The following is a 20,808-nucleotide window of genomic DNA, read 5'->3' as shown; positions in this document are numbered from 1 at the left end:
AAGAGTAAATCAAGTTTTTATTGATTTAATTTCAAAGTTGAAACCTGAAAAATCTATGAAAAAGGTTCAAGACTAATGTGGTGAGAAGGCAACACTCTAAAACAGAGCAGATTAACTTTTGTTTTATTTAAAATATATACATATATATATATATATATATATAGATATTACAAAGAGAAATAAGGGATGCGTTGTTTTGTAAAAATATTCTAATTAAACACATCACTTTGGCAGCGAGACACTGATGCTTCTGTTTGGTGCAGTGTAATCTACTTACAGACATTCCCATTAACATAATAATGAAAGCAGTGCATATGGAAACCAGACAGAAAATGCAATGAGGCGACTTTCAGCTGTTTTCTTTTTTTGGGTTTTTTTTTTTTTTTTTTTTTAAATAATGATAAATCTCAAGATTACAGAATATAAAGCAACTAAATCTCCTGTTAAAGCTCACAGCAGCCGCCCACTCAGACTGAGACAGACGAGACGAGAACGCCTGTTGAGATGAAGATGGCGACGATTGGAGAGAAGAGCACGAACGGATTAGAGAGAAGATCGACAGACTTGAGGTGAAAGGAGGAGATGATCTCATCAACAAAGCTTTTTTTTTTTTTTAAATAATCAACCAGGGGTCAAAGTCAAATTAACAAAAGATCAAAACTCGTCCATCTTGATCGATCTTCATAAATTTACATTGGAAGTTAGTAACTCACAAAAACAGCATTAGTTCATTGGCAATAAAGAATCAAATACGCCATCATCGAAAGCAGTGCAGGTTTACACAACATCAGCATCAACATCTTGTTTGTCAGGCAGATCATGGTTTGATCTGACCACAGATGTTTTTATAGGTGCAGCTGCTGCCCAGAGAGTCACCTGTTCACCTGCTCACCTGTTCACCTGTCTTTAAAAATCACTACAGCAAATGAATCATTCAGTTATCGTGGATTTGTTTTCTCCGAGGCTCAAAACAAAACACTCTCTACTCTCCTGGGTCACACATAAGAGAGGTTTAACAACCATTTGTTAAAGAGAGTGTGATCCAAACATAGTCAGTTATCATTTTATTTATATATTTAGATTTTTTTAACATATTAAATATTTCATATAAATATATATTTATATATTTTTTATCTATATTATATATATATTCTTCTTATTCTTTGTGATGGTACATCGAGTGTTGTTATTCTATTAGTTTTACATCACTCTGATCACACATATCTTCATATGTCATATTTAAGTTGAGGTTGTTATATGTTTGCTAACGTCTTTGTTTCATTGTGCTGCTGCTAAGGAAGCAGGAAATATATATTTTTTTGAACTTATAGAGGCATTAACGTTATTATAACACTGACTTAAGCTGTACACAATCCAAACATTAAAGAGCCGAGCACCCGAGCTTTATATTCCTGAAGTGTGGAAACGCTGTTAAGGATTCAGCCAGTAGCATTAGCGGCTAGGCTTCAAAGTTAATACCTTTATCTGTGTCCGATAGCTTTACGGCGTCTGGGCGTTTGGTGTTTACATCTTCATGAATAGCTGTGGGCATCAAATGCCTGGCTCTCAAGGAGAGCAGGTCAATAGGATGGGACGGCGGGACCGGAGGAATTCAATGCAGTAAAATGTTAAGGAGATTATGGCTGTCGTGGGTCAACATCCGGTCAAGGTGGCACAGCTGGGTTTTTCAGTCAGGCAGACCACAAACGGCAAAATATGCCAACACACACTCACGCAGGCAAAAACATGTAAACTACATCAATCCAGATGTTGCACTCTTAAACTTGCTCCTGGCTGTGCTGCTGCAATTTCACTTTCCAAATATTTCCCTTTTAATTGTGGAGCCAAAGGTTTTGTCTGATGCAACTCAAACGGATTTTGTGTTGTGTGCAGACCAGAGGGTCACCAGAAAAATATTGAGATCTAAATTTACCGGGAGGGATCAGTCTTCTGTTGGAGAGCAGAAATATCAATATTACTGACAAAAATCTTAAAAAAAAAAAAAAAAAGTTAAAACATTTTCAACAAAAAAAATCTAAAATTTTCTACAAAAAGTTTAAAATTTTATTTTATATTTCTCCTTGTCTTGTCTTCAGAAACAGCTGAAAGTCGCCTCATTGCATGAAAAATTTGGGAAATTTAAAATAAATGAATAAATAAATAAAACATTTTTTAGTTATATCATTCACTGTCAAGTGTAATCAAACAACAAGACAAAACATTTATTCACTACTTATTCTGAAGATCCCTGCACTAATATATTATAACAGCACAGTAATTTATTTGCAAAGAAGCAAGGCAAATGTATTTGTATAGCACACTGTCCTTCACAGAGGTCATTCAACATGTTTAACAGAAATAAAAGAAGCGTAGAGATCATTCACAGAATATTCTCTACCATATAAAATCAGATAACTGGTAGTTTTAGTGACTATTTTCATATTCTCATGTATATACAGTATTTAAAAGGCAGTCCTACCTGCACATGCTCGTCCCTCGGCGTAGTGGCCAGCTGGACAGGCGGACAGGCAGCGGCCGAGGTGGAGGAAGGCCTTTGGGTCCTTGCAGCTCTCACAGTGGTCTGGAGTCCCCAGACATGACAGGCAGTCGGCGTGACATTGGACTGGAGGACACACACACACACACAGATTTGAAAAAATTCAATATGTTTGCACTTCCAGTAAAAAATATGGATACTAGATGGAAAAAAAAGATTATATATGCATGATGTGCGCGCACACACACACACACACACACACACACACACACACATTCTGACATTCAATTTCATGCTAATTTTATTCTATACGTCTCAGCAGACACAGCTGGACACAAGACTTGAAGTTCCTCACTCACTCCCTCAATGACACATTTTAACATTTCATTTTATGCAAATTCTGTCTAACAGATTTGGCTCTGCACTCAGTTAGCAGAGGCAGACAGATTTAACTTAGCAGCCCCCCCCCACACACACACAAAATTAAGCAAATTAAATTTTTTAACGAATTTCATCCAGAACATTTGGTTCTACAGTCTGTGTTAATGGTGTTTTACTATGTAAACCGGGTCCTACTGGGAGTGTCTGAGTACATCCACAGCAGCTCCACTGGTGCGTTTTGTGATGAAGTGCCCACACTAGCTCCACCAACAACTTATGAGCTGCTGACCAACTGCACTTAAAAATAATTTTTCATGGAATAAACCAGTGTATAAACAATATTTCCATTTACCAAGCAAAAGCATCTTGAGGCTTGAATAATTTAAGTTACCCGGGTCAGAGGTTACAGCATCTAGACATCACCTTAATGCTGCTTCTTTGACAATAACCATTACTTCAGCTCCTGTTATTTCAGCAGTAACAGTTATTAATCTTGCAGCAAGCTGCAGAGCTGCGTCAGACTCATCTTTGCTCGTTTCCATTTTTGTGAGACTTTTTATGAACCTATTTTTTCTGGTTCTGGCACAGGAAGATGATGTCCTGATTCTTACAAAGCTTTGATTGGTCAACTATTTTTCCGCTTGGAAAGAAACAGTCGTTAATGAGCACAACACCAGGCTTGTGTAAATAGCGGATAAAAATTGAGATGTGGGCAAGGATTCAGACGTCTGGAACAACGCTGCAGTGTGTGATTTCTCAAATTTAAACTTAAGTCAATCTTTTCTCACCTTTCCCACAGTTACCACATGTTGCATTATCCGTTATTGTAAAGGTGGAAACTGAGTGATTATTTTCAGGTAATTTAAAATAGAGCTGTTGCCTGACTAGATTCCCCAGACTACCGAAAGGTGTGGAAGTCATGATATCTGCAACGTTGGTGAATAATCTAACCCCCGATATAGCTCACACCGGATGAGACCCATTTAAATTGGCCAGCGCTCACAAAACCAGGATGACATACCTTAGACACACACACACCACTGGCTTATGCCAATTGATTTTATTATATTTTATAGTATCAAGAGGAAACTCAGCATCAAGTGAAAAAGCTGAAGCTGCATCAACTTTTCCATGACCTTCCATAACCAAGTCTGGGCACTTGTGACCTAAAAACTTTAATCCTTCTGGGTTTATGGAGAAAAGTAGTAGTGGCCCCATATTGTATAAAGGTCTGTGTCCATGTGTAGTGTGATTATAGATCAGGTCTAGCGTCTATATTAATACTGTGAAAGTATCAAAGCCTCAGTCCACAGAGAAATGCACACAGCCTGTATTCAGAAACTGAGCCTTAAAACCAGCCGTCAGGACTTCTGGAACTTTGTGATGTCACAACAAAGCAGTCACCAAGCCCCGCCCACCTGGACCCACCATCCAAACCTTGCAGGATTTGGTGTTTTACCTGAAATCTGCTGTATTTTATTCTACCGCTAAGAAAAGGAATTATATATACATATTTTCTTCTGGATGAACATTACAAATAAAACACAGGAAAAGTGTGAAAATGTGGGACTGAATGAATCTATGAAACAACTTGGAGGGGAAACATCACAGTCCTGCAGAGTGACGCATCAGTCAACAAAGTTTCTTTAAAATGACCTGACTCTGAACGGGAGAGTGGTTTCAGACTTTTAAACCCTGTTTACTTACTACTGAATATGTCTCAAAAACCTAAAATGTCATTTCAGAAACTCACACAACTCCCTCCCATATCCCCCGTCAGCACTATTGACTACCGTCGATCGGAGGATGCCGACAATGGCAGCTGACGTTTCCGGAATGCAGAACAAGCGAATGCGTGCTGCGCCTTGTCAAACAATACGCGGGGAAGCTTGCACTTGATTGCACTGTGATTGCTCTATTCATTATGTGAATGTATTGAGTAAATAAACCGCTCGCTGCTGCTTGTAGAAAATGTGACAGAGGGATCTGATTAATGTGACAACCGCAGAACAAGGCGGAGAGAGACGGAGGAAGGGAAAAAAATGGAACAGAAAAGACAAGACAGGGAGAAAACTTATAGGACAAAAGACGAAGGAAAGAGGGGAACGTGAGAAAGATGGAGGTGAGACTTCAACCTTGATGGCCAATAAGACTGTCAGTAAGCCAGAACATACTGTTCTAAGTATCTCCATCTCTTTTTTCTCACTCTAGTACCCCTCATCATCATCATCCCCTTTCTCTGTCTTTTTTATCCTTTACAGCATCATTTCTTTTTTTTTTTCTCCCGCTCATTTTCTTTCCATCTGCCAGTCATTCTCACTTTTTGGCTTTACTTTTCATCCCACTAGCCAACCATCCGTGATCTTTTCCACTGCCAGAAAAGATGGGATAGCAAAACCTGGAGTGTGAGGAGGAGGAAGAAGAGCGAGAAAAGTGGGAGATTGAGATACTCAGCAGCGGTGCATGTTCTGGCTCATTGACGAGCCTATTGGCTATTACAAACATCAGTCAAGTGTTTATATCTGTGTTCAGCTGCGGCCAATGCTTCAGCTAGCGGATAATGTAGCAATCCTCTGCATATGTTCTGGTATCGGCTTCCTTCATGCACTCGTCCCACATCTCTCCTGCACTTGTATCATTCCTGAATATTAAACGGTGGAAACAAATGAGTATTTTTTTTTCATTACAAATCTCTCACCTGACTGGTTACAAGATCATTTCTTGTTTGCTTTGACAGTTGACAGTGAAGCAGAATTGGATCACCCCTCCCCCCTCCCTCTTCGGGATAAAACCACATTACAGCAGCAAGTTCAACAATCACACTCACTGATACAAGCTGCTGTTTACAGAGGGCTGCCTCCACGCTCGCTCACTCACTGTACTTTAATTTCCTCACGAGCGCAGCGAGCCAGAATCCCTGAAGCACAAAATTAAAAACTGCAGCCGTGATCAACAGGGAAGTCGTACGAAAACAACGGATCCAGAGGTGCGGATCCAGAGGTGCGGATCCAGAGGTGCGGCTCCGGGAGCGATTAACTGCACAGCTACACCTGATTATGTGACATGCAGACGTGTTCACGTTTAGCGGGGAACACTGTAAACCAGCATCATTAGGGAAAGTGAAAGGTCGCCTGCCAATCTGACTGTTAGCACAACCTTGACCTCCAGCTGGGACTGGCTACCTGCCACAGCAGCTTGAATACACCAATTTACCAACCGCAGCCAACATTTACCAGCATTTGGCTGCTGATTCAAGGTAATTTCACACCCTGATTCCCACAAAAAAAGTTCAGTAATTCACCCACACAGTCTGCTGCCAGATTTTCAATCATTAGTCTCTTCATTTGAAACAATGCAGCTCCAAATAGGATCAAATCCATTCAATTCTTACAAACTCTGTTGATTAAAATAAATGCAATAACAGTGAGGGGATTAATTGACTAAACTGTGAGCTAGGCTGAAATTTGTGGACCTGTATTTAACAAACATCCCTGCAGGGACTCGCACTGAAAGTTAAACCAAAAAACAGTCCCACCTCAGAGAAAGATTTATTTATGAAGCTTCCTACAAGCACAGTGAGAACAAAGAAGGACTACTCGTGGGAGAGAGTGAGGTGTCTCTCTTTCATGACACTCTTATCCGCAAAGGAGAAATTAAATTGACGTGTTGTAGTTTTTTCTAGTTGGTGTTTGTACATTTTTTTGAAATGCAGAAAGTAGCGCAGCTGCTTTTAAGTGTCGGCAGCTGAGGAACTAAGTTCACCTAAGTTGTGCAATAATAGGCAAAAATGCAAAAGTGATGATGACAAAATTAAACCTCACAATATGACATCTGCAAAGTAAGACTGTGAGTAAACATTGTTTCTTCACTGGTTCAATTCAAATTAAAAGAGTAGAGTAATTTAAGTATGTCTGTGTGAAAGTATCCAGGTCATCTACGTAATAGAACCACGTTTAATTGTTATTCTACGACTTTATTCGGACTTATCCTGTGCAATATCCGCTTACTTTTGAAGGCACAAGTGTATATGCATAACGTGTACGCATGTGTGCATGCATGTTGTGTGTGTGTAGGAGTTTTGTTGTATGTTTTCATGTATTCTTATTCCTTTTTTTCCATTTATTCATGTATTTACGTTTAGTCTTTGTATGTATAAGAGTTGGGTAGATCAGGTAGAACACTTGAATTCGTCGCATATACCAGGTACCATGACAATGGAGAAATTCTATTCTATTCTACTCTATTCTATTCTATTCTGTGGTGAGGAAATGAATGAATGTGCACATTATCTGAGGCGCTGTAATCTGATGCGTGAGTCAAAATAATGGCTGTTGCAAAGCTGCATTTTCCCTGTCGCCAAAGAACATTAGGTTGGAGGCTCTTTGGGAAAGCAGTTATTGCATCCTGCAGAAGTTTAGTCACAAAAGATATTCAGTTTATGTCAGAACATCATCGTTATTTACCATAAAGAGTTTCCTAAACATCTCTCCATCAACATAATGTCTCTGACTGAGCATCATCTCCTGGCAGCTCCTTACAGTTAACTCTTTGCATGTATGCATGACTCTGAAATCTACATATTGGTATAAGATAATAAGACCTATATCAAAAGTCTCATTTGGGTCAACCCCTGGCAGAGGGAACCGTATATGTGCACGTAGGAAGCTCACATCAACAGCCTTTCCCATGAGACCTGAACACAGCACGACTCCTGGTTACGGCCCTCGGCTGCAACGCGCCCAATGAGAGGAGAGGCTGCCGACCTCTGGGCCTACGGACAGCCATGATTAATAGGCTTATGGGAAGATTTACAGTTCAAGTTGGAAAAGGAAGAGAAAGAGAAAGAGAGCATATGTTTTTTTTTTTTCTTTCGCCCCTCTTCTTCTATTTTTAGCCACAAACTAAAACACAGTCAGAAAATCCGATTCCCAGCCAGGCAGACGAAGTACTGCAGGGTTAACAAGTGAAAACACGACTCTCTTTCCTGCATCAGTGTGTAAATGTAAATGTAAAGTAAAGTGGGCAAATCATGTTTTAATCTTATCTTTTCAGGCATGCATTATGAGGGTATGGAAACCATTACTGACAAACACATGAGCACACACACGCTGAGGAGTCGTGACAGATGCGATGTAATGTGAATGCAAATATAGAAATCACACAAACACATTTAAATTAGTCACTCAGGCAAACGTGATAATCACTGTGTGTATGCATGCAAAACACACATGGACCCCCCCAGACACACTATACCTTTCATTTGCAAACACACTTTAACACTTGCACTTACTGACTCTCACACAAGTATATTCAGGATAAATAGGTATTTTTCTCTCCAACAGTATAATCCCTATATATCTATATATATATATGCAGAGAGACAGAGAGTGTATGGTACATAAAGAGGCAGACAGAGAGAGGTGAATAGACAAAAAAAGAAAGAAAAAGAAAAGCGAGAAGGTGAACAGAGAGTTAATGGATACCATGAACTCCTCTGCGAAGAGTTTGGGAGAAGATTCTCAAAAGTGTTTTAAGCTGATAGAAAAGACACAAAATAAAAAGATTCATCGAAAAAACACCCAACGTGTTTTTCAGCTTGTAGTTCTCGGAAATCAATCTTTTTGAGGCGAAGTGGCGGGCCCTCCATTTCATTCTCCACTCAGCACTATTCATCAGGAGCCCAGGAAGAAAGAAAGAAAGAAAGAAAGAAAGAAAAGACACTACTTTTTGACTTCGTCTGTGCAGCTCGTTATTATCACCCATAGTTACGTTCTGTTGCTAGGCGACATCTAGTGGTTGTGGTATCATGACAGGAGCAAAAGGAAAAGTGTGATGTTTTGTTGACGTGTTGAATTAAACGTGTAACTTCCTCCCGAACACACTGGACCCTCAGATGCAAAAAGAACCGGCTGCTTCAGGACAGTCTTCATTAATCTGAACAGTGTTATCCCACTGTTTAACTGCCTGTTGGGGCGCAGTATGTAGTAGTTTGTTCATTCATAATTGCTGACAGTCTGCATACCCATAATCAATCGATAAGACGGATGGATCTGCCTTTTGAAACATACATGCTGTGATGTGAGTGTGTGGCTTACAGAGGATAATTAGTTTAATCTAATTGCCCTTTAAAGTATTTTACTTTCTTCATCTGTGGTATTTCCTGTTTAAACAGGCTGAATGGAAAAGAAGGGCTGAGAGAGGTCGTCATTACAGTTACACCATATCATAGTAAAAGCTTTTTTTTTGCATTCATTAATTGTTAAATAGGTGCGAGATTCGGCCATGGAAAATTGTCCGACAAAGTGAAAGTCATTTTTCATTTCATGGACCTTTAAGGCCTCGGGGTGGTGAAGAGCTGCACAGTGTTCAGAAAGTTTTCACATTTCATTTAAACTATTGTACTTTTCTGCTCTTTTTATTCAAAACCGCAAAAAGGAAATATCTTAAACTTCAAAATAAATCCGGATTTAGAAATTCAAAGCACATCAACACGCGCTTGAGTTTGAATTTGATGTTGATTTTAACGCGCAGAACTGAACGTAAATATGACGAGGGGGGCATCAGAGAGAAAAAGCAGACGCTGAATTAACGGTAGCTGTATGAATAAAGGTTTAAATCAAAGCCAAAGTTAAAAGTGGTGACGGGCTGAGGATAGTTTGTGTGGCTGCTCTGGTCTCTGTCCTCAGGCGATGGCATGCAGGAACACACACAGCAGCTTGGCCAGCACTGCTCTCTCTCTCTCTCTCTCTCTCTCTACCCCAAGGACAATTTGGATGTTGTCCTCCGACTGCCTGGCATATCTATAAACTCTCTCCCTCTCTCTGTTTATGAGGCTCCCTCCCACTGCCTTCTTTATTTATCCAACCAGCTTCTCATTTACATATGCAGTCATTTTTAGCATGCGACTAAAGTGTATTTATACACCGGTGTCACCTCTCTAGAGCTGATGCAGCAAAGGGCTTCACAATTAAAACCATGAGACGTTCACGCCTGAGCAGTAACGTCACAGTATTCTACAACAATGTGAAGCAAGAAGCTGCTTTAAGAAGGAGGGTGCATGTTTCTCATTTACTTGCCCTGAGTTTCCCATCATTCAGGGGAGTCAAATGACCACTGATAACTGTTATGTATAATGACGAATGTGACCAACTGACTGACTGATCATAATTCCATCATTGGTCAACAGAATGCCATGTGATTGAGTTGGAGTTTCCCTATTGGCTGTTGCCCTTTCAAAATGATTAGGAGCAAATGGGTTCTATTAGGGGGAGGTTTACAGCGTTTACAGAACTTTGGCTTTGATTTAAAACTTTATTTATACAGCTACTGTTAATTCAACATGTACTTTTTCTCCGTGATGCCCCCTCGTCGTTAAAATCAACATGAAATTCAAACTCTGTTTTTAAAAAAGAAGGTAGGTGTTGATGTGCTTTGAATTTTTTGGGTCCGGATTTATTATTTTTCAAACAAAGAATTTGCATTTTGAAGTTGATTTATTGCCTTTGCAGTTTAAAAAAATAAATAAATAAAGAGCAGAAAAGTACAATAGTTTAAAAAATGTGAAAACTTTCTGAACACAGTGCAGCTCCTCAACACCCCGAGGCCTTAAAGGTCCATGAAATGAAAAATGACTTTCACACTGCCAATTTTCCATGGCAGAATATGCCCCTATTTAACAATTACTGAATGCAAAATAAACTTTAAAACCTAGAATATGACTGGACCGTGTGTGGGTGCCAACTGTGGGCTTAGGGCTACACCTCTTGTTTCGGGCAGTCACCCAACCACTCTGGTGTCCCAGCTATTCGGAAGCAGAGTAGCACTTCCAGTTCTCTAAGCCTGGCCTCCATTACAGCAAATAAAATCCTTTCATTGCATGTATCATTACTACTAAAGGAGGCAGAGGAATAACTGAACATAAGACACACTGAACAAGAGAGCGCAGGAGAGGAGAAACTGAAACAAAACACAGGTATTTGTGAAGAATATTTTACACTTTTTTCTTTCTTTTTTCCACATTTGTTGGTATATTCTTTGTATTCTAATAGATACTGAATACAATATCTGCAGATAACTCAATCAATAGTCAATCAGGAGTGGAGTTAGATAGCAGAACACGTGTTTTGGCTTCTGTCCCACAGAATCAAAGAGTGAGAACAGCTTTTTTCTTGAACCCTAATTTTGCTCCAGCAATCATAGAGGGGAGAAATCAGTCAAAGAAAAGGCAGAGAGACCAATTTCTGCACCTACAGCAGTGGAAAATACACTCAAATGCAATGCAGCTAAAAAAAAAAACAAACAAAAACAAACAATGTGATTTGGAAGTGAGCATAGACGCCATGTCACGTTCACATACTTGTATTCGCTAGTTAGTCACACTTTATTGCCTGTAAACACATTTTTGGCTAGCGCTGCATGACATGACATTTTCAGAGTCAACCAAGGCATTCTGGTTAATGTATGAAAATCTGTGAGTAAAGTGTAATGAAGTGTAAAGGATATGTGCAGAACTTCGTCCTAAAAAAATACCACAAAACCGCGCTACATATCACAGGTTTATCTGTGAGTTTGACTATCCGAGGGCTGAAGGTGCTTCAAAAGACCTTCAGCCTCAGAGTTATTCATCCAGGAGGTTTATATGAACACACCAGAATGAGCACACAGGTGTGTGCTGAATGAAGGAGAGACCTTAACCTGTCAAAGTCACCTACAGGCACTAACAGAGTGAAACCTCTGGGATGCTTGTGCTGTCAAAGAGAGGGGATATAAAAAAAGCAGGAGGGTTTGACAGAGCAGAGGAATGTTACAGAAGTGGCCCCACACACACACACACACACACACACACACACACTCACACACACAGCTGCACCCAGCATCCTTTGCAGCAACGTACCTTGATGACACTCAGGGCAGCATCGGCCCTCCTGGGTGACTGCCAGGTTGCCTGGCGGGCAGGTGGGGCAGGACCGCAGATAACAAGTCACCCGGGCATCACGGCACTCGCACTCACGGCAACTGCCATCGGTCCATCGAGCCATGTCCTGAAAAATAGAGAGGAGAGGCAGAGAGAATGGGAATGAAAACAGAGGAGAGAGAGAGAGACCTGGACCTGGTGAATACAGAGGTTGGAGTTTTTATTATGCACAAAGAAAAACTGTGGCAAAGGCATTTACAGGGGATGGACCGGCTGCTGAAAACACCAATAAAAGAGGATTTTAACTTTGAAGAAGCTGAATCACAATTAAAAAAAAAAGGAAGCCACACAGACCGGGAGCCTGAGCTGAATGCTAATGAGCCGCATGTGTCAGTTTTAAAAGAAGCTGCACAGTCACGACTTTCATTTATGTTTTAAAAGCAGAGCGGGTGAACCGGCAGAGGACAGACAGTTCATTCACAAAAACACTGAAATACTTTTATAAATCGTCTTATAAATCGAGTCTTTTTCCCAAAACAAACGAGTGACGGGTCAAAGCTTAAAGACAAGGACGCTTTAAGATCACAGGGCTAAACTTTCCTGAGCGTCAAGAGCAGGTTTTTATAGCGAGGCTCCAATCGACATACACATCTAATGAGCACAAAACCTGCAGCCCCAAAACGACAAGAGGAGAGAAGTTTGAAACCTTCAGAGTGTGTTATCTCATCAGCGCAACAGCTGAGGAACATAAGGTCATTTCGCAGAACCAAACACCTTATGTCTGCCATCATCTCCCAGACGATGTTTATCCCTGAGCAGATCTAAACATCCCTGAGCTGATATAAAAAAGTAAATCTCCAAAGTGGAAGAATGTAAAGAACCAGTCAAACATTTTTGGAAAACTACGCTAATTAGCTTTCCTTTCATAAGGTGAGAACATGAGAAGATAAATATCAGTCTCACGTCATGTGTGTTAAGTATAGAAATGGACCTGCAGTTAGCCTAGCTTAGCATAAGGACTGGAAACAGCTGGCCTGGCTCCGTCTAAAGCTGAAATATATGTACATGTACATTATCCCCACCAATCACAGAACATCTGATCCTTCGTCCTCTTGTTGCTGAGCTCTGAAGTCGTACAGGTGAAGAGTTTGACTCTACAAAACTTTATGGTGTACTTTGTCAATAGTAGTTACCTATTAGACGCGTCATATTCTTATCTAATGTGTTTCTGACTGTCTTGTCCACCATCTTTTCACTCTGGCTCTGTGCAATGTCAAACACAACAGGCAGCTTGTGTAACATGTGCATCACCACCAGCAGCATGTTGTGTGTGTTTGTGCTCATTTATTATGCTGTAGGTTGCAATACACTTTTCCCCATTTGGGACAATCACGTCCTGAAACAAAATGAAAACTGTATTTCTGTCGTCTATAAATAGCTTGTTAATGTGCCTTTAAATCAACATAGTTAAGTCTTCTAACTCATTATGTGTCCCAGCTGAGACTTTTCAAGCCACTCGGGAAATGACACCAGTAATCATCGAGTCTCAGACTTGTTGCTTTAACCTTTCGGGCAAACGCCTCTCCCAACAGACGAACACACCAAAGCTGAGACGAGCCACAGGATGAATTCCTCAGGGAGACGAAGAGAAATCTATTGGAAGTGGATAATAGCTCTCTCTACACTCGCTCCGAGCCTGGGCCATGGCTGACCGTCCTGCAGCATTACATGAGCACCCCCCTTTGCATTCTGGGTTTCCAGGACTAGCCTATAAATAATGAAGTTGACGACGCTCTACAAGAAACGGGCCAGAATAATAAGACAGAGATTCTTGTTACAGGCTAAACAGCCCATAGTAATTTGATAGGTCTGTCCTAAAACATACATTTAGTCTGTCTCTCTGCAACTTTAATTATCAGTGTTTAGAGTTTGTATTTATATATTTATATCCAGCTCAATATTGATGTATTTGGTTGTTTGTGCAGCAGCCTTCCTCTGCAGTGAGACTTTGTCACTTACTTTCCTTTGTCTTCTGAGAAGAGAGAGTTTACAGAAGCCCCGTGGTGTCTTTGTCTCACCCACACACTTTGGATTCCTTGCCTGATTTGGCAGTTCTCTCCTCTCATGCTCATGTGGCAAACGTGCTCAAAGTAAGCACTACGTCTAAGATAGAAGTACCTTGTAGGATTTTCCCTCGTGCACACAGGAAGGTTTCACAGAGGAGCACTCCGGGCAGCATTTCCCCGCCAGGTGAACAGGCTCTGATTCCTAAAAAACAAAAAGTTCTCACAGTGAGGACCTGAGTCATATCCAATTTACGAAAAACATTTGTTTCACATTAAGCACAATAAAACAGCATATGCATTATCTTTATGATGTTTTATTTTTGTGTCTTATTCAGTGTAATTCCATCTATTTCTTTTTAGTTCATTTTAGTTCAAAAACCTTTACTGCAACAATATGTAATTCATTATTTATCTCAAATGCTTCAGCTGTGGCAAACGACGGCTCAAATGATATGATCATATATCATCTGTGTTGATGGTCCAGGGCACGATTTCTAGCTGAACTGGGAATACTGAATATTTGAATGCCATTTTCAACCTAGAAATAAATAACAATAAAATAATTTAAGACATTAAAAGTTTCTATAGAAAATTACAGAAGAAGGGAAAAGGAGTAAAAAACAGTTTTAGACAAAAAGTTAAAATCCTTGTGTAACTATAAACATGACAAAACAAAAGAGGAAACGGGGGGATAGAAGGAGTGTGATGCACAGACAAGATTTTGACTTAGATTTTGGGGGGAATATAAATAACACTGACGTGATTCTATTCAAAGCCGTCTTGATCATAATGATCATGACTCAGATGTTGATGTTAACACTGCCAGCAATCTCTTGAGTGAAAACCTTGTATCTCCATGACACTGGAGGAGTGTGAAAATCCTTATTTCCAAATGTCCACTAAGTATTTTTCATTCTTTTACCAGCTTAAAGCCCGGAGTCAAACTGTTTACTGTTCAATGACAAACAGCTGGAGTTATAAGCTTTCCACATCACAAAGGCAGTTTTCCCGTAACACAGTTTTCTGGTGCTAAGAATTCCTTACAGTACCATTACAATACATTATGAATGCTCCATAAGGAATCATAAACCTCCCACTATAACCGTACCCCGGTGCCTTTGTCTGCCTATTGACCCACGCTTGTCATTAAACCCATAACCTTGTCTTAATTGTCTCGCACACTGACACACACAGGGGGTGAAAACCGCATGGCTCTGATCTTCTCAGCGGAGTGACCTTGCTCAATTCAGAGCTGGACGAATGCCAGTTATGCTACTTACGGCTAATGACACTTACCAGCTGTAATTATCGCCGTACACCATGATTAATGAGGGCTTATTTGGTCGAGGCAGGGGATATTAAAGCAATATTATTAAATCTGCTTGACATAGGAAAACACCGGATGAGGTGTTGAGTCGATGTGGCGCCAGAAAATGGGTCATTTTCAGGGGATAAAAGTAACTATGGGAACACCAGCTAATAACCTTAACCAATCCTTTGTTTGTTTTGTCCCTAAAAAAAAAAAAAACTCCCACGTCTAACGTCCTACATTCCTAACTGGGCCAAGTCTGATATGCACGTCTCCTCACGAAGGCTATACTGATCCTTGTGTTGGATACATTGGAGGGTGACTTCAGGTTCAGTGAGTCTACGTCACATGTTTTGGGTCTAATGCTGACATTGTGGCGCAGCTTTCCACAAAGAAAGATCATTAAGGTTTCATTTATCTTTCAATTTACTCCAGCTTGACTGAGCGAATTATCCGTGATGGAAGCAGCCAACCTTACAACCTCGAATGATCACCCCCTATTCGCCCCACCCCAACCCGCTCCATCCTAACCTGGATTTCCTCCTAAATACCAATGAAGATAGTGACATCCTCCATTAGCGTTTTAGTGGCCCATTTGAAGGCCAGGAAATGGGATTTCTGGGCGCTGACACGTTGCATTTTGGGAGGCGAGAGTTCGAGAACCAGGGTGGAAATGGATAAACAGGTCGGGCTCTGGCAGGAAAAAGCCGACAATGGAACCAACAATGAGAATATAAGATTATACAGGTACAACCAAGACATTCACTGACTTTCAATGAAGAGCAGCTGAATGTTGAAACAAAGTTTTTTTGAACATTTTTAAGTTACTAATTTAATTCTGAATGGCAGAGGCAGAATCAAAACATCGACATCACATAATAATGTTAGTTTGCTTTTTTTTTCCCTATCAACATATCACAGCAACAACATGATAAAGGCTTTTAGAGCAGACTAGCTAACAAGCTTACATGTTTAATTTCCACTTGGTCCAGGAAGTCTGGCTGTTGCTTTCCCATGTGATAGTTAGCCCAGTAGTCGATGTTGTTTCTATATCCATGAGCATTTGGACGACCTTAACCATTGTAACCGTGACAACACAGGTCCTGTAACCTTAAGAAAGTACCTACTTGAACACAAACTACAATCCTTTCCTGAGATCAATCAAGCTGCTTGTGTGACTAAACCAAACCAAACCAAACCAAACCAAACCGCGACTGTCCCACAACCTTAACCGCTTGCTAAATAGTGTTACCGTGACAACGAAGGTTCTATAACATTAAGGAAGTACCTACTTCAACACAAAGTACAATCTTTTTTTCTAAATCTGACCGAACCGAACCGAACCGAACAGTGACTGAATTATTGTTACCATGACAACAAAGGTCTGTTACCCCACCCCCCCAGGGTTGTATCCAAGGTGAGGAACAAACGATCTGTTACGTCGGAGAACTTGTTGGTTTGACTGCACAACACAAAACTATGAGAAGTCTGGAAAGGTATTTTACAGAGTCATCTACTTGCACTCTGTATTTAACTGATCAAAGCAGCATGTTGTCTTGAACCTTTCTGCCAGACGACCTTGTGTTTTTTCTTTATTTTGGGCCCGACTTTCCATCAGCCCCCCCCCCCGCGGTGACTTCATCGAAATGAATCTGAGTGAATACCGCTTGTTTTTAATTTAGACAGAAATAAAACTGCATGTCCCTGGCTCCAGCCTACTACCATTCAACAAACCAAATGAGTCTTTTCCTGCCTGGGAGAAAAGTTGTGCCCTGAGGATGTTTGTGCACTTTTGCAGTTTTACCTCATGGTTTCTAATGATCTGTCAGACTCACCTGTGGGCACTCGACGCGGCCACACTCCGCCCTCCGACAGAGAACCTGACCCCGGTTGCAGCTGCAGAACTCGCAGCCGGTGCCGTTCCACATGTCTCCATGGTAACGCACCACACCCTCGTACAGGCAGCTTCCTTTGGCAGCAGCGCATTCGTCGCAGCACTGACCGGCACGCTTTACTTTGGTCTGACCCTGCGAGGAAGCAGTACAAGTGAGTTCAGGTTTGTTGTAGAGAAAAGAAATACAAACTGAGCCGTGAGACAAAACAAAACAAAAAATCTGAGGAGTTTATAGAAATGCTGGGGGGGGGGGTGTTTCAGCAGAGAGAGATAAGAGGATGGAGGAGAGCNGGTTTGTTGTAGAGAAAAGAAATACAAACTGAGCCGTGAGACAAAACAAAACAAAAAATCTGAGGAGTTTATAGAAATGCTGGGGGGGGGGTATGTGTGTTTCAGCAGAGAGAGATAAGAGGATGGAGGAGAGAGTTGCATCATTAAGGGAAAAAAACACACCAAGCAGTTCGGACCATCAGACAGCTCTTACAACTTAATTTGAAAGTGCTGAGAGACGTAGATTCACCGACGCTGCAGATGTAATTCTTCCACAGCTGAGGATTTCAGAGCCTGTGTATCTCCTGAAGACAGTTCCCGTTATTAAAAGGAAACTCAAAAGTTCAGGCAGTGTGGTCAAAGTCCATCCAAATCATGTCACAACTCAGTGAATCACCGACATTTATTAACAGAACGGAGCAGGTAGTTATTAGCCAGCTATGCTTATTTCAGAGTGGTGGTTTAGAGGTTTTGAGCCCGTCGGGATCCTCGGCAGTGCAGTGCTGGTTTTTCTTTTTCTCTCTTTTTTTTTTTTGTCTGCTTTCATCAGAGGAGGGAATGGGCTGTTAAAACATCCTCAGCTGTGCTGAAATCAAAGCTGGGAATATTTTTCCTTCAAGTTTTAGTTAAAGTTTAAAAAAAGATACGGAGACTTTGAGTGAAAGAGCAAAGTGCTTCTCAGCCTGATAAGCATTTCCCCAAACCCCAGTGTTTCCTCTTTATATGTTTTATAACAACGTATACGGTCTGAACTCGATGCTCCTGAGGACTTTGTATATAACATAATTAGTACGAGGGTGCATAATTTTACATTTACGCTTGTATCTTAATGATGCAAACATGTAGGTTTGTGAAAATGTGGTGCAGCACATTCGGCTCTGTATTTATTTAATGAGCAATAAACACCTTTTTTTTTTTTAAAAACAAACCATGAACAGTGTCTCACATCCCTGGACAGCTTTTTAATCACATAGACTCTTTATTGTAAATTGTGTCAGATCACTTTAATGACTTCTGTTTTATTTTCTTATTGTGTTTTTATATTCATTACATAACCTTCCTGCAAAACAGCGGTGCAACACACATCTGAACTGTATCGTAATAATGGGAAATGTTTATAGTCTCTCTTCTACAAGTAGTTTAAAGGATAAGAGGAGAATATTTTTTTATATTCAACAAACCCAAAGAAAAGATCAAAAACAGTGATCTACTAAAATGTAATGTGTGTGTGTGTGTGTGTGTATCCAAAGTCTGATGTAGCTTTAGCTCTTAGCTCCATTGTTGTGCAATACTATCAAAAACACGTCAATCCCACATACGACGTCCTGCTGCCTGAAATACTCATCAGACCAACGACTGTGTATTAATCCTCCACTTAAAATAGTCCCCAACAAATGCACATTGACTCCTGTTTAAATAACATTTGCTAAAACTTAAGCGTCCAGCTGTTTGTTGATGCAGGATTTACAGAAACTCATTCCTGCCTTTAGTTCACTGAAGTGGTTCCTGACCAAAAAGTCTATTAAACAACTGCCCCACTTCTACTCTTAAAGCTTTACACTGGGCTTCCAGTTTAGTATAGAATAAAGTTTTAAAGTGCTGCTGGTTACTTAGCGGCTTGGGGCTAAAATACATTTTTGATATGCTTAGAGAATATAAACTTAGTAGGGACCTTAAATCTTCAGTCAGCTGGTCGCCTCTGGTCAGAACCAAACACAGCAAGGCTCCATTTAGCTTCTCTATTTTTACCAGTTGAAATTCAAACCATAAAACTTTTCTTTTGTATAGGATTGCTTAACAATCTACATTGCATTTTTATTTTACTTTCTATTCGTTAGTGCAGCATCACTGCACTTTAGCAGCACCACAACCTTGTCTCTCTCATATATTTAGTCTATTTATAGTCTCATCTTTTATTTTATTTTTTAAATTGTGTTTTTTATTACTATGTATTCATCCCTATGTGGCCTTTTAACGTTGTGTTGTGTGTCCAGATTGTGTATTGTTGGTCTTCTTTGACTTCACCAGCAAGAGTTCCTGCACAGAATGGAAGCTGCAAGCTGAAATTTGCATACAATTAACAATTAAATGTCAGCTTGTGTGGGCACTTTTGTGTGTGTGTCTTTGTCCTCACAAAGATAGAAGTACAAATATGTGTGTGTGTGTGTGTGTGTGTGTGTGTGTGTGTGTGTGTGTGTGTGTGTGTGTGTGTGGCTGTGACTGCCTCTGCATCCATTAGACCTTCAACACAGAGACAAATGTATGAGGTGAATCCTGGATGAAACTGAATGTCAGAGTGTGTGTGTGTGTGTGTGTGTGTATATGTGTGTGTGTGTGTGTGTGTGGGAGAGAGATAGAGGGAGAGAACCCACCTTGTCACAGGTGACGGGCTGACAGGTGTGCGTGTGGCATTTCGACTGGCCCAGGTCGCACACACATGTGGTGCAGGCGTTCTTCTGCCACTGCTCGCCATGCTGCCGAGACACACACAGATACACGTTTAGACCATCTCAAAACCACACACACACACACACACACACACACACACACACACACACACACACACACACACACACACACACACAAAGAGTAAATCACAAGCTGTGTGTAGGAAACTCAAAGCTCATTCAAATCCAATGACTGTCTTCTTTTGTGTGTGGGGATTCAGAAGAGGCGGTGTGAACAGCATACAAATACACACACACACACACACACACACACACACACACACACACACACACACACACACACGAACACAAACACACACACAGGGAGAGAGAGTTTATTGTCAGGAGCAAATAGCAGCTGTCAGATGTCAACATAATTCTCCTTGAAACTTTTCAAACAAGAGAGCGCAAAGAAGTGAAAACAGCGAATGTGCACTGCAGTACTGACATCACACTCCACAAGCTAGTGCTGCTTGTAGCAAATTAGTCAGTTAATTAATTAATTAATTAATTAATTAGGCATCGGGAAAGACACTGCTGATAATGATTGTGAAAGTAATCTATCAAATTAAGTTAATTATGTAAATCTTTCATCGCATATAAAGTAACAGGCATGTGTTTGTATATGTTTGAGTATATTTTAGGAATATTCATAAATCGATCAACAGCAAAAATGATTGATTTTAGGGCCCTTATTTGTTTTCAGTTGCTGGATTCAGGTTTATCCAGTTTTGTGTCAAATCCATGAACAAAGCCAATTTTAAAAGCACAATGGCTGACTGGAAACGAGGCCTCAGCAGCAGTGACACTGGGACAGGTGCACACAACAGGTGCTTCTGCGCACATTAAGCATTCTCTTGGTAGTTTCGTGGTTTTGGGGATTTACCTGATTTAATGTGTCAGTTAAACGTTGGTCAAACTTGTTTTTTTTTTTTTTTTTTACTTATTCACTGATGTTTAAGCAGTATTCAAATGTTTAGTTTTCAAATAGAGCCGCTGAGATAACTGTTGAAATAACAGTTATATGAAG

At 40.5% G+C, this 20,808-nt stretch overlaps 1 protein-coding gene across 1 annotated transcript in view; it reads right to left on the bottom strand.

The window, feature by feature from the left end:
* The window catches only part of fras1 (Fraser extracellular matrix complex subunit 1), a 228,899-nt gene that overhangs the window by 121,391 nt on the left and 86,700 nt on the right, over positions 1-20,808 (bottom strand). The window contains exons 8-12 of the mRNA XM_022753768.1: positions 19,704-19,805; positions 17,003-17,194; positions 13,971-14,060; positions 11,772-11,919; positions 2,480-2,623 (exon numbers count right to left, since the gene is read on the bottom strand). Of these exons, the coding sequence (XP_022609489.1) occupies positions 2,480-2,623; positions 11,772-11,919; positions 13,971-14,060; positions 17,003-17,194; positions 19,704-19,805 (676 nt within the window). The remainder of the gene's footprint in view (positions 1-2,479; positions 2,624-11,771; positions 11,920-13,970; positions 14,061-17,002; positions 17,195-19,703; positions 19,806-20,808) is intronic.

The sequence above is a fragment of the Seriola dumerili genome, unplaced genomic scaffold (assembly GCF_002260705.1).
Source record: "Seriola dumerili isolate Sdu_G_001 unplaced genomic scaffold, Sdu_1.0 BDQW01000193.1, whole genome shotgun sequence".
NCBI lineage: Eukaryota > Metazoa > Chordata > Actinopteri > Carangiformes > Carangidae > Seriola > Seriola dumerili.
Note: the sequence above shows the minus strand (reverse complement) of the source record. Positions and strands in the feature narration are given on the sequence as shown.